The sequence below is a fragment of the Nycticebus coucang genome, chromosome 21 (assembly GCF_027406575.1).
Source record: "Nycticebus coucang isolate mNycCou1 chromosome 21, mNycCou1.pri, whole genome shotgun sequence".
Taxonomy (NCBI): Eukaryota; Metazoa; Chordata; class Mammalia; order Primates; family Lorisidae; genus Nycticebus; species Nycticebus coucang.
In genome coordinates, this window is record NC_069800.1 from 39,473,424 (window position 1) to 39,500,421 (window position 26,998).

General features: G+C 50.7%; 1 protein-coding gene across 1 annotated transcript in view; it reads right to left on the reverse strand.

Moving 5' to 3' along the window:
* Window positions 1-26,998, reverse strand: part of NOL4L (nucleolar protein 4 like) — a 133,530-nt gene that overhangs the window by 58,559 nt on the left and 47,973 nt on the right. The window contains exons 2-4 of the mRNA XM_053573958.1: window positions 20,462-20,617; window positions 13,936-14,047; window positions 3,134-3,243 (exon numbers count right to left, since the gene is read on the reverse strand). Coding sequence (XP_053429933.1) covers window positions 3,134-3,243; window positions 13,936-14,047; window positions 20,462-20,617 — 378 coding nt within the window. The remainder of the gene's footprint in view (window positions 1-3,133; window positions 3,244-13,935; window positions 14,048-20,461; window positions 20,618-26,998) is intronic.

A 26,998-nucleotide genomic window follows, 5' to 3' on the forward strand; every position in this document is an offset into this window, starting at 1 on the left:
AAGTCTCAGGCCAAACAAAGCCCTTTGACCTGTACTAACTAGCCTCCCTCGGCACCCTGCCAGCATCTCTGCCAAGGGTGTGTTCCCTTTCTCCGCCCCAGGCTACCTGTGCCATCCCCACGCAGCTTCGGATCCCAATGAGCACATTCTGATCCAGTCAGTGTGGGGAGAAACGGGGTGTGGTGTGTTGGCAGTGCACACATTGGGGGATGGAATACAACTGGGTTTCAATTCAAATTAGTGGCTGTGTGACCTTGAGCAAGGGCTCAACCTTTGTGAGCCTCGGCTATCACATCTGTCCAGTAACTCTGGACACAGAACAGTTGCCTAACTGATAACCCTTCTGCCTGAAACAGCACCCACCACACTCATTCTCTTGTCCCTGCTCCATCCCTCCTCTCAGCTCTTCCCCTAGACCCCAGAGGGTTGATCTATTTTTTCTTTGTCTCTCTTGTTGAACTGTGAGAGCCAGGAGGGCAGAGCCTTGGATCTACTCAACTCTGTCTCCTTGGAGGAATGTCTGGCTCCGAGTGTACAAACGGATGGGTGGATGAACATGGGAATGAGTGAATGAATGAATGATAGGGAAAGCATATAAACAACTCATTTGGAACATCGAGGCCCAGCGGGTAAAAAGACTCAGAATAACATGGGAAAGCACAGAAGGTCATAAAATTCCACATAAAGGATAATCCCCTTCTTACTCCATAGTCTGAAAGGGTGGATGACAACATATTCACAGTGCTCTCAATGGTGGGATTATGGTCACTTTCATCACTATGTTTTTTGCTTTTTGGCTACTGACTTTTCTACTAAGGCCATGTGTTGCTTGTGTAATTAAAAACAACAATAACAACAACAGCGGGCTCAGCACCCGTAGCACAGTGGTTGCAGCGCTGGCCACATACACCTAGGCAAGGCAGGTTCAAACCCACCCTGGGCCAGCTAAACAACAATGACAAGTGCAACAAAAAAATAGCCGGGTGTTATGGCGGGTGCCTGTAGTCCTAGCTACTTGGGAGGCTGAGGCAAGAGAATCACTTAAGCCCAAGAGTTTGAGGTTGCTGTGAGCTGTGATGCCACAGCACTTTACCGAGAGTGATATAGTGAGACTCTGTCTCAAAAAAAAAAAAAAGAAAAAAAACAAAAACAAGAAAAACCAAATGTGACAGAAAACAAAGCCAGTGGCTATGTGAACAAGAGACCCCAACACACCTTTCAGCATGTTATGCAACCCCTGAAAGGGGATCTGAAAGCTCACAAGGCAGGATGGCCTGGGCTGACCCAATCTGGCCCTGAGCACAGGGGCTGGACCTGTGGACTATCAGACCACTGGACTGTGGTCCCCCTGCTGGGACCTCGTTTATCAGGGAATGTTATGAGATAGTCCACCTTTCTTGAAATTTTCCTCCCCTTCCCCTTCCAAGAAGACATATTCATTATCTGTACAACTAAATGTGACTCCAGCTTTATGTCCTTATAAGAGTTTTCCTGAATAAGAAAAAAAATCTGATATAACTAGACTACAAGTAACATGATTCTGTCCAATGCTCAAGAAAATCCTACCACCTGTATGTTATCTGCTCAAAGCAAAGAGAAGAGAAGTGTCCTACTTGCCTTACCATTTGTCTCTCAGATAGGTAATGTTTGAAAACAATGAATTATTGGGATTCTTCTCATCTAAAGGTTTTAGATGTAGAAGCTTTGTTCAGCATTAATAAAATATCATTTCTCCTGGTTCCCAGTTGCTTTAGAATTAGGTTGACTTTCCATATAGACCACATTAGTGATTTGCAAACATGACAGGCGTCCTCTGCTGGCATTTTGGGATTGGCATGATGGAGTGAAACCACCTTTAAAGTCTTGTCTTGGGACATGGGATTTGCAGCAGCAGCACCTGTCCTGTGGCTGTGTTTGGCTTGGGCGAGGGGACCATTCACCCACCGGAGGGGAGAGGTGCAGTGCCTCTGCTTACAGTGAAGAAGCTACTGGGTGTCATGGGCCCAGGTGCTGCCTATACTGTCCTGCTGCTGCACCACCAAATTAGCCACGGAGCCATCACCCTTTCAGAGCACACATGCTGGGTTGTCAGGGAGACCAGTGGCACAGGGTAGCATGTACCCAGGGCTAGAAGTCAGAGTCAAGTTCTGATTTCAGAATGGGGCAGAAAGAACCTATTCCCCTAGTCGGGCTACTAAGACATGGTAGGTTCAGATGTCACAAAAGATGAGAATACTTGAAGTTAGACGTTTGACATTATTACCCAGGTTCTTGGCAGCAGCAGGGGCAGGAGGGACTCGCCTCATCTTTTTTTTTCTTTTTGAGACAGAGTCTCTTTATGTCGCCCTCAGTAGAGTGCAGTGGCGTCACAGTTCACAGCAACCTCAAACTCTTGGGCTTAAGCGATTCTCTTGCCTCAGCCTCCCAAGTAGCTGGGACTACAGGCGCCCACCACAACACCCGGGCATTTTTTGGTTGTAGTCATCATTGTTGTTTGGCAGGCCTGGGCTGGATTCGAACCCACCAGCTCCAGTGTATATGGCTGGCACCTTAACTGCTGAGCTACAGGCACCAAGCCATCATCTTTCTTTAAAAGACAGTCAGGCTATTTGCTTTGCCAAAAGGTCAGGAAATAGGGAGACTGATGGGAGGGATTTTATTTTCATAGACTGTTTCCATGGACGGCCCTTGGCAAACCCCAGCTGGGGAGTTTTGGATGGCCAGGGAACCCCAGGGCTACCCTCCAAGGCTCCTTCTCCTGGCCTGTCTGGCCGCCAAGAGAGTGACAGAGGCCATAGGCTGGTGGCCAGGGCCTCTCCCTCCTGCCTCCTTGGGGCAGAGCAGAGGGAGAGCAACCCCAAGGTCAAAGTGTACAGCCCTTGCCCACTCCCCTGCTTTGCCCACTCTGAGCAAAGCTTTGTGAGGCTAAAGACCCTCAGGGCCATTTGCCCAGCAGACCCTCTGACAAGGAACAAATTCTTTCCTCTCTTTCCTCCCTTCTCAGCCTGGACTGCACAGCCCAGGTAACCAGATAAGGACCTCTTTGATTTCCAGTGTGTTTATACAAGCTGTGGCCCCAAGTCTCAGAAAGAATCAACCACACCAGGTTGGGTGGGGGAGACCACCACCTTACCTGCTCCTGGGAATTCATCACGCGCAACTTCATCTGCTTCAGGTACGTGGAGGTGAGGGGCATGTTGTAATCGATAATCCCCGAGACCAGAGGAGATGGAGGCTCATTTTCTGGCAGAAAGAATAAAAGGAAACCCTTTTTAGTCTGTGCTGCAGGCCCGTCACCCACTTGGAGAATTGAGCCGGGAGCCTGTGGAGGAGGGAGCCGCCTTGAGAAGAGACAGGTTGGAGCTCACAGACTGGTGGCTCAGACACCACATCTGGTCCATAGATGTGGACTGCGTGGTGTGGGAAATATTTTCCAGTGAGGTGCCCAGGCTTTTAGAGACTTCACACGATAAAAAATACAAAATTTTTGCTTCTTGGAAAAATGGAAGATCTGACCTCATGGCCCCCACTCCCAGTGGCAGTTGCTGCAGCCGAGCACAGCACTGCCTTTAGGTGGGTGTGTGCGCTCCACTTTGCCACAGTCCCCACCACTTCTTATCATAGTACACACCTTTGCCCAATTATGACACTTGCCAGGCCCCTCAAGGCATTTACATTTCCAACTGGGGTCTAAGCTCTCTTCCTGGTGAACACAAGCCACCCCCATACCCCCCCCACATCCCCCCAAAGCACCCTCAGGTGTTATACAGTTCACAGATCTGTGCTGGCACCCTCCCACCCCAATTCTGGTTCCCCCTTAATCATGTGCAGGAGCATAGCTGCTCCCACAGCTGCTTTGATGGCCTGAAGATCAAAGTAACGCATGTACTTTTTATAAAGAATTTGCAAAGTGCAGAAAGATGCAAAGAAAAAATTTCAAAACTGTAATTGCACCAGGCAGCTTGGCATATGTTCTGTTTATTTTTTCCTTGTGATTTTTCTTCTTTACATACTTGGTATCATAATGCATACATAGGATTATAGTCTGCCTTAAAAAATTTTTTTTTGCTTAACATTTTATCATAGGCATTTTCCCCACCATCAAAAATCTTGTTTTGCTTTGCAAATATCATTTTTATAGCCATGTAATATTTTACCATAATACTTAAGTCATTCCCTTATGATTGGCTATTTAGGCTGCTTCCTATTGGAGCTATTATAACCAACACTACAGGGAACATCTTTGTGCATGAATACTGGTCTGTGTTTCTGATCTTTTCCTTTCTGGAACAGATTCCAAGAAATGGAATTCATGGAGTAAAAGGTAAGAATATTGGATAACTCTTAAAATCTCTTGCCAAGCTGCTGGGGGAAGAGTCTCCATTACTCCCTGGCTTCCTCTGGGAGGCCTCTGCTCAGAAGGTAACCCTGGTGCCTAGTTCCTTTGATGGGTTGGGATTTGAGCAGTGTAAGAAGTGGGAGAGACTTTCCAACTACCCAAAGCCTGCCCTCCCCCATCACCACCACACCTGAGAGATAGGATGAAGGGGAGGCAGGTGGCAGAGCCAAGGTTGGGGAAATGTGAGAACGTCAAGGGTGATTTGCTCTGCCTGCCCCTCCAGAGCTTAGCCCAAAGCAAAAAGGCACCGGCGACCTTGAAAACACTATGCCAAATGATAGAAGCCAGACAGAAAAGGACAAATACTATATGGTTCCCCCAACATGAAATATCTACAATTGGCAAATTCATAATAGGATAGAAATTACTAGAGACTAGAGTTGGACTGGGAAGTTATTGCTTAATTAGGGTATAGAGTTTGTTTGGGGTGATGAAAAAGTCTTGGGAATAGATAGTGGTGATTGCTCAATGAACACTATGAACACAATACTTTAAAAATGATACAATTTAAATGTACTAAAAAGGCAAGTTCCAGGCGGCACCTGTGGCTCAAAGGAGTAGGGCACCGGCCCCATATTCCAGAGGTGGCGGGTTCAAACCCAGCCCAGCCAAAAATTGCAAAAAAAAAGCAAGTTCTGGCTCAGTGCCTGTAGCTCAGTGGGTAGGGCTCCAGCTTCGAGCCCGGCCTGGGCCTGCTAAACCACAATGACAACTGCAACAATAAAAATAGCCGGGTGTTGTGGTGGGCACCTGTAGTCCCAGCTAATCGGGAGGCTGAGGCAAGAGAATAGCTTAAGCCTAAGAGTTTGAGGTTGCTGTGAGCTATGATGTCACAGCACTCTACTGAGGGCGACACAATGAGACTGTCTCAAAAAAAAAAAGGCAAGTTTTTTATTGTAAATATTTTCCAATTAAAAAAGAAGAAAAGGACTCTGCAAATGAGAGGGCAAAGTTAACCAAAGAGGACAAGGGGAGCTCCTGCTTGGCAAGAATAAAGACAGCCCTGCAGAAATAAGGCATTCCAAATAGACTGGGCCAGAGCACTGGAGCCATCTGAGGAGGTAGACTTCTGGTGGACTTTCCAGATGCAATGATATTTTTTATTAAGTTTTTTTTTTTTTTCTAGAGACAGAGTCTCACTTTATGGCCCTCGGTAGAGTGCTGTGGCCTCACACAGCTCACAGCAACCTCCAACTCCTGGGCTTAAGCGATTCTCTTGCCTCAGCCTCCCAAGTAGCTGGGACTACAGGCACCCGCCACAACGCCCGGCTATTTTTTGGTTGCAGTTTGGCCGGGGCCGGGTTTGAACCCGCCACCCTCGGTATATGGGGGTGGCGCCTTACCGACTGAGCCACAGGCGCCGCCCTTTATTAAGTTTTATAGAAATGCAAAACTTAGTTTTGCTTTTAAAAGCCATGCTGTCACACACAGAATTTTTCATTTTTGTTCTTTGAGGTGTCACAATATTATAGAATGTCTCATAAACTAGATAGACTTTGACAACATCCCTGCCCCCCATAAAAAAAACAACAACAGGGAATTCCTCTTGGTTCGATGGCAGAGATTCTCTGATGGTGACACACACCAGCCTCTTTGATGCATGTGCCTCGTGTGTGTGTGTGGAAACTAAGATGCATTTTGGGGGTTGGGTGCAGCGGCTCACATCTGTAATCCCAGCACTCTGAGAGGCAGAGGCGGGTGGATTGCCTGAGCTCAGGAATTTGAGACCAGCCTTAGCTAGAGCGAGACCCCATCTCTAAAAATAGCCGGGCGTTGTGCCAGGAGCCTATAGTCCCAACTACTCAGGAGGCTGAGGCAAGAGAATCGCTTGAGCCCAGGAGTCTGAGGTTGCTGTGAGCTATGCCACCATGGCACTCCACTGGGGGCAACAAAGAGAGATTCTGCCTCAAAAAAAAAAAAAAAAAAGCTAGGTTTTGTGGTAGGCACCTGTAGTCCCAGCTACTTGGGAGGCTGAGGCAAGAGAATTGCTTGAACCCAGGAGTTTGAGGTTGTTGTGAGCTATGACACCATGGCACTCCACCGAGGGTAGACACATACCTGGCTGGGCATGGTGGCTCACGCCTGTAATCCTAATACTCTGGGAGGCCAAGGAAGGTAGATTTCTTTCTTTCTTTCTCTTTTTTTTTTTTGTAGAGACAGAGTCTCACTTTATCACCCTTGGTAGAGTACCGTGGCATCACATAGCTCACACCAACCTCCCACTCCTGGGCTTAGGCAATTCTCTTGCCTCAGCCTCCTAAGTCATTAGGACTACAGGCACCTGCCACAACGCCTGGCTATTTTTTTGTTGTAGTTTGGCCGGGGCCAAGTTTGAACCCACCACCCTCTGTACATGGGGCCAGTGCCCTACCCACCAAGCCACAGGAGCCACCCAAGAGGATAGATATCTTGCGCTCAAGAGTTCAAAACCAGCCTGAGCAAGAGTGAGACCCCATCTCTGCTAAAAGTAGAAAAATTAGCTGGGTGTTGTCTTGGGAGGCTGACGCAAGAGGATTGCTTGAGCCCAAGAGTTTGAGGTTGCTGTGAGCTCTGACACCACAGCATTCTACCAAAGACGATAAAGTGAGACTGCCTCAAAAAAAGGAAGGATAGAAGGGAAGAAGGGAAGGAGGGAGGGAGGGAGGACAGACACACACCAAAAAAGAACAAAAAATAAAATGTGTTTTGGGGCCCTCTTCTTCTTGCCACCCCACTGTCAACCCAGACTTGACTTCCTAAGCCCCAGGGTGATTTTATACCCTGGCCCCCCAAAATCTGATTCAGATATGTCAGGCAGAGATTCCAGTGACGACATGGAGATGGTGTCACTCAAGAGAGCTGTAGATCCCGTTTTTTAGATCATCGACCCCTTCAGACTGAGAATTCTACTGTTTCTGTTTCATTTCTTCAAATTATGAGGTTGTCTGGTGAGAAACTGTTAAACAACATACAACAGGTGAAGGGCCCCCTTACTCCGTGATCCCCAGGTAGGCCTCAGCCAGTGACACAGAGATTCTCTGCTTTGGTACCCACGGGGGCAGGGAGTTGTGTTTTTTTGCTGATGGTCACCTGTGTTCTAAAATGTCATGATTCCTTATGAGAAAGTATCCTTAATATAGCCAGTTACAGTCTGGCTTTGGAAAAGTAAGACCGTGGCTAGGGTGGCACTTTTGGGAGGTGGGAGAAAGTGTCCTCATTGGTCTATTCTGTCCCCAGCACGTCCATAGATCAAAAAAATGCTTCTGGGGCCTAGAGGTGAGCTGAGACAGCTCAGGAAGAGGGAGGCAGGATACCTTGTCTTGGGGACTCTGGGACATCCAGAGCAGGTGTGCAGGGAAAGGCTTGACCTCACAGTTCCAGAAGTGAGAGTTGTTGGGGAGGCAGGGCCGTGGCAGGCAGGGGACATTCCTAGTGAGGAAATAAGCAATGAAGCTGACGGTGAAAGGTCAGGGCTCCACTGTGCCACTGTGGGGAGAAGGGCAAGCAGGGTTCTCAGCGGTGAGGAGGTGCCTGTGTTCTGGGTACAATAAGTGGATACACACTAAGAGAATCAGCTTAGTGGGAGAGAGAAGGAGCAGAGGCCAGGGCAAGCTGCATGGACTCGGATGCTCACAGGTGAGGCAGATGCCAGGGTTGGGACAAGCTCAGGGGGAAACATGAACAAGGAAGAAGGGAGAAGTGGCTTCCTCAGGCTCCGCTGAGGTCATGGAGAGGGGATCTAGACACTAGCAAGGGTCAGGAAGCCTCAATAAACTGGCAGTGGCTGGACTGGTAAGACAAGAGGAGGAAGAAGTGTCCAAAGAAATGTTTCAACAGTTCTTTGCCAAGGAAAACTGAAACCAGCTCTAGTGCTAGACACAGTTTTATGCAGCCTTGGGAATAATCAATGATAAAGATGCTCTGCCCAAGCCATCCGAACGCGGGCCTAAACAGCTGGACACCAATGGCCCTCAACAACCATCACAAATTTCAATTGTAGTAGTGGCCCTCTTTTTCTCCAGGTGGAAGATAAGATGGTAATTCTCATGCACTTTCACCTCCAGAATGGAAAAACTCCCAGTCCAAAGACAAGGGTGGCTTCTGGGCATGAAAGGGTGGCAAGGGGGTGAAAGATCTCCCAGGAAGGAGATCCTAAGATGTGTTGAGGGCCTGGCACAGAGAGGCTGCAAGACCAGCCAGCCTCATGGGCTTTGGATTTGGGAACAGAGATCCCAGGCCTGGGGCCAGCTCAGCGGTGATGAAAAATCTCCTTCCTGGGGAAGTGAATCAACAGGTCGGCAAATCTTTGAGGAACACTGATGTGCATGGGTTCAGGGTGGGGAAGGAAACTGTGTATGGGATAGTCCTGGCACCAGCACAAGTCCATTAGAGGTTGGAGGGAGCACTGAGAGGCCCTGGAGTAGCTTGAGAAAACTTTGTGGGGCTCTGAACAGGGCTCACGTTCAGTGTCCCTAACAGGTAACTGAATATTTGCTAAGTGATCCATGCAGATTCTCTTGTATGATTTTCCCAGGAACCCCATAATGAGGTCGGTGCTGGTATTAGTAGCCCCATTTCACAGGAGGCTGCAGCACACAGGAAGCCCACGTAGCCTTTCTGCAGTCCCACAGCAGCTGGGAGGGCACAGGCCAGCAACTGGGGCTCTGCAGGGGCAAGGGAACAGCCTGGGATGGGGTCACATTAGGAAGGATGCAAGGAGGATCTGGTGGGGCCAGGCACAGAGGAGGGCCTTTGAAACCACGCGGACGAACCATGACCCAGTAGATAGCCTGTTTGCTCAGGAAGAGCATCTACTGTTGCCCATTGCCAAGTCCTGGTTTGCAACCATGCAACAGTATTTCATCACAAAGAAAACAGAAATGTGCCCCCAGAGGTCCTTCTCCCCAAGAGCCAGGGCTGTCCTGAGGGCACACCCGGCTCTTAGGCTCATTCCTCTCTGCCGCCTGGACTCATTCAGGGGCTGGTGGAAGAGGAGCGTGGAGTTGGGAGGCTCTGGAATTTCCCATCCTCAGACTTCCTGATCCTCTGCAGCCTCCTTTGTTTATGCTCCTGGTGCTGGGGGAGGGTGTGGGACTGTCCAGACCCCCACACTCTCCTGGGGACAAACCGCTGAGCAAGGAAGGCCACTCTGCTTCCTTTCTTTCTTTTTAACTTGAGGCCAGGAAGCAAGGCATTCTCCCAGCAGCCTTCAAGAATCTCCATCCTGTTCTCTGTCCCCCCTCCCTCCCCACCTTCCTGGGACAGGAACACTGGGCCTGCCCTGGGGCTGGAGAGGCTCCAATTTTCCCAGCAGGGCGTGTCCCAGCAGGGCAGGCAGCAGAGGGAGAAGGGCAGCCCAGCTGACTGCTGGCCGCACCCAGAGGCCAGCATGGCGGCAGAGAACATCTCCAGGCTCTCCCTGGGGCAGCCAAAGGGGAACTTGCCATTCAGCAGACAGGGGGGCCTTTTACCCTCTAAAGCTCTCCACTGGCAGCTTCTAGAAGCCAAACCCTTCTCTTTCACCTTGTGTCTAGGACATGGACCCAGCATGCCAGCCAGGAGGGATTAGGGGCACATTACTGACCCCACCTTGGTGGAGGCTGTGTTTCTCCAAGGAGCCACCTGGACATTGGCAGCTTGTGTCTGGGCACCACGATGTAACACATGGGCAGGAGACAGACTAGGGTTATGTGGGCAGCTATGTGTACCAGGTCATCCCACACAAGGGGTCATCCCAACTGCACCCTCGCAGTCCCAAGAAGAAGCTGTTACTTCCGTTTTGCTGAAATAAAATAAATTCTCTTGCCTTCTATCTCCTGGGACAACCTGTATGAGGGATTTGGCCTCAACACCTCTCCGTGCCTCGGTTTCCTCAGCTGTAAATAGACCTAATACCTCATAGGACTAGAGCAGCTGCTATGATCAGGAGATGCTCAGAGAGGCTCTCTAACCTGCTGAGGGACACACAGCCGTGAACAGGCTGCACAGTCAGGCCTGCCCGCCCCCCACACCCTTCCATAGGCCATGCTGCCTCCTGCTCCCTCGGTCTTCTCCTGTCCTTGTGACAGGAAGGTCCCCTACCTGCACAGAGACGTTTTGCCTGGGGATGGCAAGGATGGGCACAGCGCCTGTCTTCTGTCCCACCTAGAGGAAGCCCCAGGAAAAACAGGCTCCAGCACAGAGTCTACCAAACTAGTTTATATTCCAGGAGCTCTCCGCCAGTATGCTCCCTCCTGTCCTTCTCTCCTCCCTCCTCCTCCCTGGGGCTGGACTTGTGATAGGTAGCTGTGGGGAGGAAGCAGGCTGATGCTGTGCTTGGCCTTGCCCTCCAGGCTGTGCAGAAACCCACAAACAAGGTGTGGAGCCCACAGGCCTGGGACGCCTGCAGCCTTCGGTGAGGAGGGTAGTGGGAGGTGAGGAACAGCCTCCACACTGCACGTGTGTAGCAGGGGAGCAGACCAGCTGGAACCTGCAAACACCCCGGGGCAGCCCACAAATGCAGCCTCTGTTGGGCTCGCTTCTGCTCCTCCAGGCAAGCAGTTCTGCCTGACTCCGCCAGTTGCTATGGAAACAATTAGGACAGGAATCTGGGGGCAGGCGGATGGGTGGGCAGGAACCGGGCAGCCACTGCCAGGGCACATGCCCCTGAGGCCTAGACCCTGGCAGGGTGGGAAAGCTTCCTGCCCACCGGCAGGTACCAAATGCTGTCTTGGCCCAAGAGTTGCAGCCACTCAGCCAAGGCCAGGCCACAGGGGGCAGCGTCACTCAGGATCATTCACTCAGGCCTCCAGCATTATCACTACAATAGCCACAGCTCACCCTTCTGGGTACCGTGACCCGATGCCAGGTACAGGGACTAATGTTCAAATCTCGTCAGCCCTCTGAAGGAGGTGCCATTATGGAACTCATTTCACAGATGAGGAAACCAAGGCTCAGAGGATGAAGTCACTTGCCCAGGACACACAGCAATGAGTGGCTGAGCTGTGACTCAAAAGCACACAGAGCGGCACCAGAGCCCTATTTATTCTCGATACTGGAGCCAGTACTTACAAGGGATCACCTGGTTCTGTCCCTGTCCCCTGTGATTTAGGAGCTGTCCTGTGTGTCCTGATAAGGCTGCGGTGGCCTCACAGCTCTCATGGAAATGAAAGCCTCTGGATTTGGTGAGTGAGCTGGTGTCAGGGACAACTGAGGTAAGAGGGAAGTCCTGTGTGCCCCCCATGTTCCCATCCCTTTGTCACTGTCTGCTCAGGCTTCGCTGTTGATTTTTCCTTCCCTGGATTCAGTGGTTGCTACGTGAGCAGCCGGATAAATGGCTCATCCTTCTTCATTCCATGCCTGTTTTCCTCCTTGGACCAAACACCCACAGACCTCAGCAACTTCCCCAGGTCTGATGTGGGGAGCAGGCGCGGTGCGCCAGGAAGGCCTAGAAACCTGGATGATCTCCACCTGGGTACCATCCCTCAGGGCAGAGTCATAATCATACCAACCAAATATGTCGGCTCATCTTGCTGTGCCAAAGCCACCTGTGAGCAGATAGCCTCCAGATTTACAGAAGGCCTCTGGGGGAATGTAGGTTTGAGGTACTTGATGTAGGCTGAAGTCTACTTTGGGGTCCTTGCTAGTCTCACTGAGCAGGACAGAGCCAAAGACTAGACTTCAGTCCAAGGTACCGACTCTGGTTAGCCACAAGTGCTCTGGGCATTCTGGGCATTTTTTTTTTTTTTTTTGAGACAGAGTCCCAAGGTATCACCCTGGGTAGAGTGCCATGGTATCATAGCTCACAGCAACCTCTAACTGTCGGGCTCAAGCAATCCTCTTGCCTCCGTTTTTTCTATTTTTAGTACAGACAGGGCCTTGCTTTTGCTCAGGTTGGTCTTGAACTTGTAAGTTCAAGCAATCCACCTGCCTCAGACTCCCAGAGTGCTAGGATTATAGATGTGAACCATTGCACCTGGCCTGGGCATTTTGTTTTATTTTTATATTTTTTGAAACAAAGTCTCACTCTGTCGTCCTGGGTACAGGGTCATGGCATCATCATAGCTCACAGCAACCTCAAACTCTCAGGCTCAAGTGATCCTCTTGCCTCAGTTTTTCTATTTTTAGTAGAGACGGGGTCTTGCTCTTGTTCAGGCTGGTCTTGGACTCTTGAGCTCAAGCAATTTCCCTCCTCAGTCTTCCAGAATGCTAGGATTATGGGAGTGAGCCACTAAGCCCAGCCTGCTCTGGACATTTAAAATCCTAATCAGTCCCCATGGATTTACCAATCAGAGGCCAGATGGGTGTGTACAGGGAGGCAGGACCCATCACTGGCAGGTATTTTGGGCTACATACATCCAGAGGAGTGCTTTTCTCCTCCGAGAGCACATAGGCCTGACCATAGGCTCAGGCTTGTATGCAAAGAAACAGCTGAGTGTGAGGGCTGGTGGAGCTTTGAGAATATGCAGGGTGGCCAAGAATCAGGGGTGAAGGGCTGGCCTGAGCCTAGAGGGGCAGGAGAAACTTGCTGTTGGTTTGTCTGTATACACAGCATACATTTTTTCTTTTTTTTTTTTGTAGAGACAGAGTCTTAATTTATTACCCTCGGTAGAGTGCCGTGGCGTCACACAGCAACCTCCAACTTCTGGGCTTAGGCAATTCTCTTGCCTCAGCCTCCCAAGTAGCTGGGACTACAGGCACCCGCCACAATGCCCGGCTATTTTTTTGTTGCACTTTGGCCAGGGCTGGGTTTGAACCCGCCACCCAGGGTATATGGGGCCGGTGCCCTACCCACTGAGCCATAGACACTGCCCAAACAGCGTACATTTTTAAGAAAGGAAAAATGTATATTAACACTATAATATTCAAGTCACACTTGACTTCTGCAATTAAAAGTGATACAAGATGGGCGGTGCCTGTAGCTCAGTGAGTAGGGCGCCAGCCCCTTATACCGAGGGTGGTGAGTTCAAACCCGGCCCCGGCCAAACTGCAACAAAAAAATAGCCGGGCATCGTGGCAGGTGCCTGTAGTCCCAGCTACCTGGGAGGCTGAGGCAAAAGAATCACCTAAACCCGGGAGTTGGAGGTTGCTGTGAGCTGTGTGACGCCACGGCACTCTACCGAGTGATAAAGTGAGACTCTGTCTGTGGCTCAAAGGAGTTGGGCGCTGGCCCATTAGCCGGAGGTGGCAGGTTTTTGGCCCCCACCAAAAACTGCAAAAAAAAAAAAAAAAAGTGATACAAGATAATAGACATCATTGGTATATATTAAGGATTACGATTTTAATAGTGTTTTCCTTTCTTAAAATGTATACACGATTTTGGGGCACCCTCTGTGAGTGCAGGTGTGTGTGTGCACATGCATTGTTGTTTTTAAGAGAAACTTGAGTTTTAAAAATGTTAAAACAAAATGAGGCCCTTGGCAGAGCTGGGGCCCATGCTGGGACTGGTGGCAACTGCTGGGACTGGTGGCAACTGCTAGACCTGCACCTTTCTGTCTGTGCTAGCAAAGGCCCTGCCTGTGTTAGAGACTGACAGCATTAACTTCTGACCTGAGCCCCCCGCACGCCGCTCCCCCTACCTTTGGGCTCCAGGCCATTGGAGTTAAAGTGCATCCTCTTCTGACACTCTGTGCAGCTCATCAGGAACCGGGTCACGGCCTCTCTCGGGAGGAAGGCGTAGGTCTCCGCAATCTGGGGGACAGAAGAGCTTCGCTTGTTATGTGGATCCGCAGGGAGGTGACTTGGCCATGAGTTCACCAAGAGCTGTACCTTAGTGGCAGGCGCTTTGGCCCTTGTGAGGGAAGTTGGGAATTTGTGGAGCAAGGGGCAGGTGTCCATGATCCTTAGCTGTGGAAATAAGTTAGTGCCTTTGTGGAAAGCCATTTGTTTTAAAAACATGAATAAAGAAGGTTAAAAACTGAAAAAGCAAAGCCTTATTTAAGCACCATTATCTAGCCCAGCGGTTCTCAACCTGTGGGTCGTGACCCCTTTGTAACAATGAAAATACATCCTGCATATCAGATAGTTACATTACGATTCATGATGGTAGCAAAATTATAGTTATGAAGTAGCAATGAAAATAATCTTATGGTTGGGGGTCACCACACCACGAAGAACTGTATTAAAGTGTCGTGGCATTAGGAGGCATTAGGAAGGTTGAGAACCACTGATCTAGCCTCTAACCTGTGTTCTAATAATCATCCTCTCAGGACATTTTACTGCTATTACTAAAAGTGAGCTTATAAACGTGGCTCTGGGTAGAGTGAACAACTTCCTCTCTTAAAGATGAATAAACTGAGACCCACTTATAAATTCACTGGCTCTAGGCCTATGGGCAGAACCCAAGGTTCTGTGAGCTATTTCTTGTGGTGACTCACAAATCAAGAACCTTCTTAGGGAGAGGTGTGAGGGGCATCAGATTTTTCAACTGGACAGGCTCTAGGGAGCTCTAGGCTCTAGCCCCCCATGTTTCTCTGAGGCCCAGAGAAGTGAACCAACTCACCAAAGTCACAGGCTTTTTTGAGACAGTGCCAGACAGAAGCCTAACCATGCTCTAGGTCACACCATTCCAGAGCTGCCCCCAGAGGGCCTCCTCTAGCTGTGGACAGGGAGGAGAAAAGGATGAAGGGGAGAAAGAAGGGGGGCGGGGAACATGAGCAAAAGGCCGGATGGGGAAGAGATAGGTGTGGGCCTGAAGTCTAGCCCTCTCCTCTTGCTCTGGGCTGCGTGAAAGCTGCTGGCCCTAATTTGGCTGCCTGTGGGGGCCACAGGGTCCCCTCAGTCTCAGGATCCAGCCCAGTCACTGGTCCTCCCACTCTTCTCCACTAAGGGGCAGCATCACCCAAGCGTTCCAGCATCCTTAACTGCAGCTTGGCTGGGAAAGTTGGCCGTGTTGGAAGGGGCTGCTCTGGGCCCTGCCTTCCCTCTGGGACAGTACCAGTCTGCTCCTTTGGGGATGCATGAATATCCTGTTGCATTTCAGCAACAGCTAAGAGGTAGAGATGGGGCAGGGTGGGGCTGTGCAGAAAGCCTGGGTGCCACCGGCTGTGGCCAGGCCCTTGGAGGACCAGAGAACCAGCTCAGGCAGGCTCCCAGCTCAGTCTTCCTCCAGAGTTCCAGGGACTACTCCTGCCAGTTGCAAACGCCGAGTTAATTTTGGTGACACAGTTGTTATTTCTCAGCTGATTTGATGCTCTGTGGAGCAGACAGGCTCCTTGATGAGTTATCTCCCTTCCAAATTCCCTGTCTGATTGCCTTTCTCTGGAGGTCAGGGACAAGGGCAAACCCCAGTGTCTCTGACTGAGGCTGGTGGATGGGAGAGCGACAGAGGTGCAGCTGAGGGACAGGAGCTTTTCTGCCAGGCACAGGGAGATCATCCCCAGCCCGGAGTTGCCCAGAAATCTTGGGGGCAGTGTTCCTCTCAGGCCTGCTGGGTCAGGAAGGAGTGCCCAGCTGAAGGGCTGATGGCTACAGGAACAAGCAGGCAGGAGGGCGGGGCATGTGCTAGGCAGAGCACGCTATGGCTGACATGGCACCCCAAGTCAGGCCTCAGGAGAGCTGAGCAAAGGACTTGGTGGAGGAGGGTTGCATAGACAGCTAGGAAAAGTAGGGATGGGTCCATACCATTAGGCAGCCCTACCTAACTACTCAGAGCCTGCTCGCCCACCTGCTGCTGGACAGAGAAATATTTTTTAAAGGTTCAGGGAGGACCTCATAGCCTGGCTGCACTAGAGAGGGTTGCACACAGGATGGGAAGGGGCCCTTTCACCATATGGCCTGCTGAGGGGACAGGACAGTTGCCTTTCCAGGGGTAGGAGTGCTGGCTGCAGCTTTCCTGGCCTTGGCAGGGACACAAATGGTGTGCAAAGGCTGGCTGGTGTGCCACGTGGAGGGGCGGTCTGGGCATACATCTTTAGGCTCCAGGTTCCACAAAAGGGTGGAAGAGGTGGACTGGAGGCCAGTGGGTGAGAAATCCTTGGAGCTGTCAGATGGCCAGGGAGGGAAGCCCTGCCCTACACAGCTGCAGTGTCTGCAGCTTTGCTTAGAACTCCCCAGGGACTCAGGAAAGTGCAGAGTCCAAACCAGCTCTGCGCTGCTGTAGGGACCTGTATGGAGGATGACATCCCCCATCTCCACCTTCTGTAGGCATCTTCCGGTTCATCTTCCTGGCTCGGCCAAGGCCAAGGCCACAGGACCACAAGATGAGCTAAAATCAGGAGGACAATCCTAGCAGATGCTCTGGTCAATAGGACTGTGGTTTTCAGATGGTTTTAGAGCTACAGACCCTGTTCTAGAAATAGACTCTTATGTGAATGTCCAAAACATGAAACAGATAAAGATGGAGCTGCTGTGTTTAAGGAGCAGAACTCCAGACCCTGGTCCCCACCCAGTTTCCCTCAGCTACCCTGGGCTACCTGCTGCCTTGCTCTCGGCACCTCCTGCCTGGACATTGAGACCTATATGTGAATTTGCCTTTTACATTTTTCCTACTGGTAGAAACAGAGATTTTACTGGCAGGGCGAGCAGGAGCTATTTGCAGAGTCGCTGACTTGCAAGGCCCCATTTTCACTCTGCAACTCAGAGGTCGACAAAGATAGATGAGGCCAATTGGGGGGATTTGCACCACTTTACAAGATCCTCCTTCTGCCCTGCGGTGGATTAACACGTGGTGGGCCTGGAGCAGCTGCTGACCACATCTGGCTCCAACTCCAAAGTGGCCTGGGCAGCTAGATGCAGGCCTTGGAAGCTGATCTAGCCCACAAGCATCCTGGGAGAGAGAAAAGAAGCAGAAGGGCTCACTCCAGCCTAAATGGGTACAGGAATCAGAATAGCTGGAAAGCCCCTTGTAAAAAGAACCAGTCCTGTAGGTGGGTTCAGGGAACTTTGCAGAACCACCCAGAACCTTCCCCATACCTTGCACTGGCGAGACCCCCCACAACCCTCTAGACTCGGGTCATGCTACACCAGAGGTAAGTAAAGCAGGGCTTAGCACTCATAATGGGAATCCTCCGCATTGTCCTGTGCTTTGTTTTGAGACAAGAGTCTCACTTTGTCACCATTGGTAGAGTGCCATGGCATCATAGCTCACAGTAACCTCAAACTCTTGGGCTCAAGTGATCCTCTTGCCTTAGCCTCCCAAGTAGCTGGGACTACAGGTGCCCACCACAATTCCCAGATAGTTTTTACAGACAGGATCTCACTCTGCTCAGGCTGGTCTCAAACTCGTAAGCTCAGGCAATCCACCCACCTTGGCCTCCCAGAGTGCTAGGATTATAGGCGCGAACCACCATGCCGGTCCTTTTTTTAAAAAGTAGAGATAGTGTCTCACTCTTGCTCAGGCTGGGGTCGAACTCCTGGCCTCAAGGGATTCTCCTGCCTCAGCCTCCCAGAGTGCTAACATTACAGGCATGAGCCACTGTGCCTAGCCTGTATTCTCCATGGTTAACTGGTCATCTGCCACTGGCTCAAACACCTCCAGTTTCAGAAAGCTCATTACCTGCCTTCCCTGATCCACTACTGGACAGTGTAGAAACTAGAAAGTCCTTTTTTTTCCCACCAAAGAATGTGCCTCCTTTGTGCACTGAGCAAGTCTGCTCACTGTCCTACCAGTGCCTGACTCCAAGTCACCCAGGCTTGAGAGAATTCCAAAAGCCTCTGTTCTACAAGGGTGAGGCTGTCCCAAGATTCAGCTGTGACAAAACACACAGACAGATCCAAAAGTCCTCGGCCAAGGGCTTGACGCACACCCCATAGCACCAGCTGTGTCTCTTTGCAGCCATCAGCACAGGGTTTCCTTGGGGGGCTCTTTCCATAGGCACAGACAGTGGCCTCGTGTCTGCAGAGTGGAGCTGAAGAGCTAGGCTGGGGGAGCATATGAGAAGAGGGGCACAAAGGCATCCAGGCACCACCCCCAAAAGGAAGAGGGTGGCATGAGAAGGGTGACAGATGGGGAGGGGGAGGAGGGAGAGGAGACACTCAGGGGAAGAGGGAGGTGCCCCTCGGCCTCACACCCACCAGGAGGGCCCTGGCCTGCTCAGCCCAGGCTTGGCCCTGCTGCTGAAATTCCAGCTCTGTGTGCAGCCCAGCTGGCTTAACGCCAGTCATGTGCCAGCTCCAGGCTAGGCAACGGGAAGTGGGGCACGCGGCGGGCATATGGACGAGAAGTCAGGAAGTGCAGAGCAAAGGGCTGGAGGTCTGTTTGGCTGGGGACACAGGCGCTGGCAGGACCAGCCCAGCCTTGTCCTCCCTGCAGCATGGAGGCCATAGACCTTGTCTTCATAATACCCAAGGAGAGCCTGTGGGTGAGGCTTGGTGCTGGACACTGAAGGGGCCAGAGAATTCACGTGGTCCAGCTGGCCCAAGTCCATCCACCTGGACAGCAGCAAGTCGTGGGAGTTACCAGCTGACCACAGGAGGTTTGTGGAGAGGCAGGATGTGTGGGGGTCAAGGCATAGGCTCTGGGGCCAGCAGTCTGGCTATAAATGTCAGCTCAGTAATCTCAGGCAGGTTATAGTTATCTCTTGAGCCCCAGTTTTCTCCTCTTGAAATGGGGGGAACAACAGCACCAACCTCAGACATACAGCCATCATGCACACCAAGGGTCAGAAGGTGGTGCACAGGAGGTGCTGTGTGTAGACCCGTGCTGGGAGGTAGCGCCTGCTACCTGCCGGGCACAGTGGTAAATTCAATGCTGGGATAACAGGCTGGGACTCCTCTCCCTTGCTGGCCCCAGACTGGGTGTCTCTCCTTTCTTCTATGACCTTCTGGTGGGAATACCCTCAGAACTCCCTCCACAAGCTGCTTTCCAAAGCAGGAGGCTGGGGGAGCTGGTCTCACCTCTCTCTCTGAGATCCTTGGCACATGAGTCCATCCTTAAGATCTATTTAGACCAAAGGCCATTTTCTGAGGACAAGGACAAACCAGACTGCTGGATTTTTAAAAAATCAGGCCATAAGGAGAAATTATAGACTTACACAGCCACCTCCACTGTAACCAAGGCTATTTATACAAAAAACTTGGGGGAGGGAGTTTCACATCTGCCTTGGGTGGGAAAGCCCAGTCACAGAAGGGCTACAGAGAAAGTCACCAGGGAGGGGGTATGGGGACCCCGGGAAACTGTGACTCAGGTGCTGTGTGACCTTGCCCAGGTCACTCAATTCTCTGAGCCTCAGTTTCTGTACCTGTGAAATGGGACCTCAGTGTCTTGGTCACAGGACTGCCATAAGGCATGAACGAACATACAGTGCTTGGCTTTAGTGGCCTAATGGTGGACACCAGTGGTTTAGAGCTGTGTGTGACAAGGCAACAGACAGATGTGGGAGTTGACAGGGATGGCAGCAGAACACAGATGGACCCCTCCAGCAGGATCTGGCCACAGTTCCCTCTACCTCTGCCTTCTTCCCACCCCTAGATGGTTGTCTCTACTCCCCGCTGCCTACCCAAGTTCACACATCATCTTCCCTGTGAAGGCCCAGGGCTTAGTACTGAGGGGCTGAGTCTGGTGGGGCCTCTGCTGATCCCGCCCCTCTATCACCACCCCCGGGCACCTAGATTCTTGCTCTCTCAAGGCTGGCCTTGGACACACTTCTGCTTCTCATGTGCCTAGCCTCAGCTTTCGGCCTCCCCACTCCAGTCCCACCGTGATCTCCCTGATGGTGAGGAGCAAGTTCTCAGACTTCCCCTGGGGGACTCCCTGTCCTGACTTCCCAGGGCTGTGGGGGAAGAGGATGAGGCACCCGGGGCTGGCTGGGCACACAGTAAATGCCAGGCCACGGAGCATTTGCTCTTGTGATTATTATTACCTGCACCCACCCACAGCCCCAGAATAGGCTGCAAGGAGCTGGGGGGTGAGCAAAACTGCCCTGTCCCTTCCCCGCTCCTCCTCCTTCAACCTGCTTCTCCTTTGTGCTCAGGCCACAGAGCCCGCCCCGCCTTCTGAGCCATCTCTGGCTGCCATGCCCTTGCCCTGTGCCCCCCTGGGTCCCCAAAGGCCGTTTCATCACGCCTCAGCTCCCTGTCCCGCCCCCCAGCCCAACATGTGCGGAGCCCGTGGCCTCCTGCCAAGGCCTGGGGCTGCCAGCGGAGGCAAAGAGACAGAAATCTCACCGCTCGGTAGGTTTTCTTCTGCCCGGCGTGCTTGGGGGCTTTGCCTGGCTCCGCTGAGCTCTCCACATGCATCGAGTAGATGATGTCAAAGAAATCTTCCACCACAGCGACCCGCTTCAGAGAGATGCCCTCCGGCTCCGACAGGCCATCTGCCCCCTGCGACAGGGTGGACAAGCTGTGTTAGTGTCAGGGATGATGGCAGGGTGAGAGCTGGGCCCTGAGGCCAGGGCATCGGGTCCGGACCTCAATGCCTCTAATAGTGGGTCTGGGAGTGGGAGGGGAGGGAACCTGCCAAGAGGGCTCCAGGAGGGGGTACCAGAGTCAGGGTGGCTGTTGCTGTCAAATCTACCAGCAACAATGGGCAGAGAAGGACAACAACGAAAATACAAATTAAAAAACCAAAAGGCTCCATGTTCACAATTTCAGACAGATTGTGCCAGACTCGGGTGGGGAGCTCTCGAGTCACACACTGTGCCAAGACCATCCTGGAAGCCTCTGGGGAGGGGGGAGTGCTAAATAGATGCGGCCCCGTCAGGAGCTTGCCAATTAGCAGTAACCTTTCACCGTGGTCCTGGACTGGGGTCCCAGGGGAATGGTTCCAGCTCCGATCACCTGGGTGACTCCTGCCTCTGCCCTGGCCTTTCTGAAAAGCTTTTCACTGCTGCCCTCCCTCCCGACTCCCGCAGCTGAGCGCCAGGAACAGCACCCGGCTCTTTGTGTGTGGAGATGTACAGAGTAACAGGCGCAAGGCCATGTGGAAGTAGCAGGGCTGGGTAAGCGGGGTGGTCATGGCCCCCCGAGCCTCTTATCAGCTGGCATGAGTGCTGTCAGCTGGTCTGACAAGGTGTGCCAGGATCAAGATGAAGTCCTTCAATAGTAAACAGCTGCTGGGCTGATGCCTGGCCTCCCCTCCAGCAGAGGAGGGGGCTATACGGGAAACTCCAGGGCAAGAGGCTGGGGAGCCAGGCTAGGGCCTGGAGGGAACAGCTTGATGCATATAGTCCCCTGCTCTATAGGGCATGGGACACGCACAGACTTAGGGACACCAGGCTCTCAGCCATCATTTCTCCATGGGGAGGACTGCAGAGGGCTTCAAAGATCAAAGACATGCAGCACAGAGGGAATTTGGGGGAAGGGAGGCAGGCTTTTCTGGAAGTGCCCCAAAAACACATCTCTAAGAGAATTCTTCCCCAAAGGACCCCAGCTCAAGGATGTCAGCAACATGAGGGAGTGGGCTTCATCTGTTCGTGCCTGCTGTCTTGCCAGCACCTAGAACAACATCTGATAATGGTAGGTGCTCGGTAAATAACTCATGTAAGACCAAATGGTTGTAAGTGGCAGCTGAGTAGGGCAGTTCAGCCATAGTCTGTCCTGGTTTCAGTACGGCCCCATCATTTAAGTGGCTACATGACCCTGGGGGGTTATTTTACTTCAAGCCTCAAGCCCTTTATCTCTAAAATGGGGATAACAGAAGCACCTTTCCCATGAGCTACTGAGGGGAGTAAAGGAGGTATGTGTGTGTCACTTACCACAGAGCCTACAGGGACTGCTCAGGAAATATTGTTAAGAAGTGCTCTGCAGGCTTGGCGCCTGTGGCTCAAGCGGCTAAGGCGCCAGCCACATACACCTGAGCTGGAGGGTTTGAATCCAGCCCGGGCCTGCCAAACAACAATGATGGCTGCAACCAACAAATAGCCGGGCACCTGTAGTCCTAGCTACTTGGGAGGTAGAGGCAGGAGAATCGCTTGAGCCCAGGAGTTGGAGGTTGCTGTGAGCTGTGATGCCACAGCACTCTAACCAGGGCGACAGCTTGAGGCTCTGTCTCAGAAAAAAAAGAAGTGCTCTGCAGTTTGCCAAGCTAATTCTGGGACGCTGTTAGGGTTGGGAGCTGCCTGTGGTATGGTGGCCGGTAAGTGGCAGAGCTGGCTTGAGACTTTGGACTGTGTTGACCGAGTAGAATGCAAGCTGTGCTGGCAGGGGACGCTCGCTCACAACACACTCTGGCCACAGACAGGTTTCAGTTTTATCCAGCAGCTTTCTCAACGTGCCAGGATGGGCCAGCAGGGTTGTCTCCTTGCCAGCAGCCCACTTGAGAGCAGAGAGCAGATGGGGGAAGAAGGGCAGCCTGGGCATCTGGGATGTGGGGTACTGAGCCCTAGAGCTAGTGGGCAGCGTCCCTGGGAGGTGACCTCACCAGCCCTGATTAGTCTCTCTTGGCAATGGTTTCCTTCCTGGTCAGGATCCATTTCAGTGGGGACTTCTCAGAGAGTATCTATCTCTGACTCTGTGTGGATAAGTGTATATATCTAAGTGTGAGAGAAGCCACTTACTGGTCTGGCCTCCTTGCAGATTGTGGGCAAACTCTTCACCTTCCCTGAACTTCACCTATGAGATGGGCTATACAATTCCACACTTTTTCTGTTTTAGGTTCTCAGAGATTACTTTAAATCTCACCTCCTCTGAAGTCTTAGGGCATCTGTAAGTGCTCATTAACAACTAATTTGTAACTACTCAGCATTTTGGTGATCTTCAAATACTGCCAGGTGACAGGGTAAGGATGGGACAAATGTTATGATAGGTCAGTTGTATTTCTATACAGAGGTTCACACTGGAGAAAATAACAAAATGAACTTTAAGAATGAATGTAACTAGGAGCGGTGCTTGTGGCTCAAAGGAGTAGGGCACCGGCCCCATATACCGGAGGTGGCAGGTTCAAACCCAACCCTGGCCAAAAACTACAAAAAAAAAAAAAAAAAAAGAATGAATGGGGCGGTGCCTGTGGCTCAGTGAGCAGTGCACCGGCCCCATATACCGAGGGTGGCGGGTTCAAGCCCAGCCCCGGCCAAACTGCAACAAAAAAATAGCTGGGCGTTGTGGCGGGTGCCTGTAGGCCCAGCTACTCGGGAGGCTGAGGCAGGAGAATCTCCTAAGCCCAGGAGTTGGAGGTTGCTGTGAGCTATGTGACGCCACGGCACTCTACCGAGGGCAATAAAGTGAAACTGTCTCTACCAAAAAAAAAAGAAAAAAAATGAATGAATGTAACTGGGTTTATCTGCTTGATTTAGGGGTTGGTTATACAGGTGTGTTCAGTTTATAAAACATTAAATGTGAACACTTGAAATCTGCACTTTATATATTAAACTTTAATTTTAAAAACGTTAAGTTTTCTAAAAGGTATAATGGGGGTAATTCTATCACATTTTGATTGTAATATGAATCCAGAAGCATAGGGATGGGTTTAGCTACTTAGAAACCAATAGACTTCCCTGCTTATAAGATTGTTTCAGGCTAGAACACAGATATTTCTAGAAAAAGAAGAACATATAATTTGGTGAGAAGGCATGGGGAAAGAAAATAATGTGATGAAGAGACGATATTTTAGACAGGTGAGATGGAACCCCTCACCAGCTTGGTGACCTTAGACAGGTCTATCACTTCTTTATTTCTAGTTTCTTCATCTGTAAAATGGGCCTAAAAAGTCCTTGGATAGTCCAAGGATCAAGCATCTGGCACATACAACCTTGGTAATTGTTAATCTCTTTGCTGATATTGGACTTTTTGTGTTTTGGAATCTGCTCTGATGTTCTGTCCCTCTGATCCACTCAGGTTACAAAATAGGTCCCCCTTGGTACCTGCCATCAGAAGAGATTCACAGTCTTTTTTTTGGTCCTCCCTCTTGAGATTCAATGTCTTATTTAATTCCTGAATAACATGCTAAGGCTGTCCCATAAACTTGGAATAAGCTTTCCTAAAGTCAAAATGTAACTAACCAACCCAGATAAAACAGCAAACACATTGCCTAGTTCCTGCCCTGTCTCTATTCCAGCCTCCATTCTTACGCAGACATGGTAAACAATAGCTTTGCACCTTGTCCAAGGTGACCACAAAATTATCCCAGAGAAATTCTTCAGGGAAGCAATTTTCAGTAGCTCCCTCTTTAAAAATTGATCACTGTCTCCCCTGATGTTCAGATACGGGTCCTGTAACCCACTTGTCTCTATGGCAGAGATTTACACAGGAAAGGAGAGGGCCCGTAGCAACCTGAATTCAAGCCACACAAGGTCTGCAGAACACCTTGAACTGTCCGCTGGTGAGTTGTGACCACCTGGACTCTACTGTGCTACACCCTAAGGGCAGAACACCAGGATATCTGCGTGACCTCCAAGGACAACCCTGAGAAGACAGTAACAATGGGATCTGACACTAGTCATGTGCCACAGACATCTCTGCCATGCCCTGCATTCATAGAGGTAATAACCTTCATGCTAAATGCCTGCCTTAGCTGAGAATCCAGACATGGTGCTACAAGGCAAGAGATGCTCATTAAGGGAGCAGAAAGCACCTTCCCCAAAATCTTGGGATGCTCCTGCCAATGCCCTTCTGGCCAGTATCTAAGTTAGCTTAACCTAATCCATTGCCCTACCCAAGCTGGGCACTGGATTGGCAAAAGAAGTTCACTTGATCTATAGGCTGGGTCAAGAAGAGACCTGGAGTCTCCTGACTATTCAAGCTTTCCAGAAATGCTTAGCAGGAGTGATGGAATGAAACTCTGAAACACCCCATGGGAAAAGCCATGAAAAACACATGGTCAGTTGTACAGGATCAACCCCTGGGGCCTTCCTGTGTGGGGAGAACATTGCCATGGTAACATACTCTATCCATCCAAATCATGCAACCCTCAAACAGCCGGCTAGGTAAAAAAAAAAAAAACAGACATGGAAATGGTTTCAAAAATTTATGGCACTACTGACTTTCCTAGATATCACCAGCTCCCTTAAAGCCTGCCCATTTTGAGTTCTAAACTAAAAGCTGGGTTGCAAGTCATTGACAAAATTGCCAAATGTCTACTTAAAGACTGCTGATTATTTCTTTTTTTTTTTTTTGAGACAGAGTCTCAAGCTGTCACCCTTGGTAGAGTGCCTCGGCATCACAGCTCACAGCAACCTCAAACTCTTGGGCTTAAGTGATTCTCTTACCTCAGACTCCCAAGTAGCTGGGACTACAGGTGCCCACCACAACGCCTGGCTATTTTTTGGTTGTAGCTGTCATTGTTGTTTGGCAGGCCTGGGCTGGATTTGAACCCGCCAGCTCTAGTGTATGTGGCTGGTGCCCTAGCCGCTTGAGCTACAGGCGCCAAGCCAAGACTGCTGACATTTTAAAATATTTACAGCAATGGTCCTCAAAGTCTGGTCCCTAGACCAGCAGCATCAGCATCACCTGGTAACTTATTAGAAATGCAAAATTTCAGACTCCACCTCAAACCTACCAAATCTGATGCTCTGGAGGTTTCAACAGCCCCCCTCCCCCTCCATGATTGTGATGCAAGACAGATTTTGAGAACTGCTGATTAGAATGTCTCCATGATTGAGCCAGGGCAGTAACTGGCATTGGCTCATTAAGTATAGACGTGCTCTGTGCTTCAAGGCCTCATATATTAATATTTTCATCTCCAATGAAGGCCAATTTTCCTAATGGTGGGAACAAAAGAATCTTATTGGGCAACATTAATATAAATTCAAGACATCTTCCCAGAGATTTACTGTGGATTATGTACAGAAAGAGCAGGAGTGGCCAACAACCTCACATAGGATTTTAAGTCCTCCCTGGAAAAATTAATTAATATTTAGGCAGGGCATCCCTTGACACGTCTTTAGTGGGTTCCTCAGTTTCCTCCAATTATCTGAATGCTCAGCACAAAGGAGATTGTCATTTCCAAGGCTGCAGACCTAAGCGGGGATTGGCATGTTTTACCAGGTCATTAGGCAGGCTCCTGCCAGAGTGGCCCTATGAGCCACTGTCATCAGGAGTCATCCCTCAGGTGAGCTCCTGAATCTGACCGAATCTTGCCTTTCTCCCCACATAAACCAATTAAACCGATCCCTGCCCTTGATGGCAAGTGAGGTCCAATTGCTAATGGACTGCAGTTCTGTCATCTCCATTAGAACTTTGGAGTCACCTGCTAGTAATAACTTTCATACTTATCAAGGTGGGATCACCATTTTAGGCCAGCAGAGTATCATTTAGTGTACCATCATCACTACATTAGTGGAGTATGCCTTCCAGTAAGGATAACACCATCATTGAGAGGACCAGGCTAAATAGGCAGGGACATTTCTCAATTGGGTTCTCCCTATAGAAAAGGAATAAAGTCCTTAAGATATGCCCTCTTGGTGCATTTCAGATCCAGCTCTTAACAAGGTGTAAAAATCAACGAGACTGCTGTGAGCCAGCAGAGCCCACCCCAGGGGAAACAAACCACTTGTGTGGGAGCCCAGGACTGAATGCGCAGGCTAATGTGAGGATGCCACTCCATCCCATCCAGGCCAGCCAACAAAGTGGCTGAGGTTACAGGCAAAAGCTGCTGCGCACATAATCGGCATGTTCCTCCCAACTTGTGCAACTGTGGCTATTCTCCTGTCCTCCAAAACCAGCTTTAATAAATTCAGCAAGGGGCTTGGCGCCTGTGGCTCAAGTGGCTAAGGCGCCAGCCACATACACCTGAGCTGGCAGGTTTAAATCCAGCCCGGGCCCGCCAAA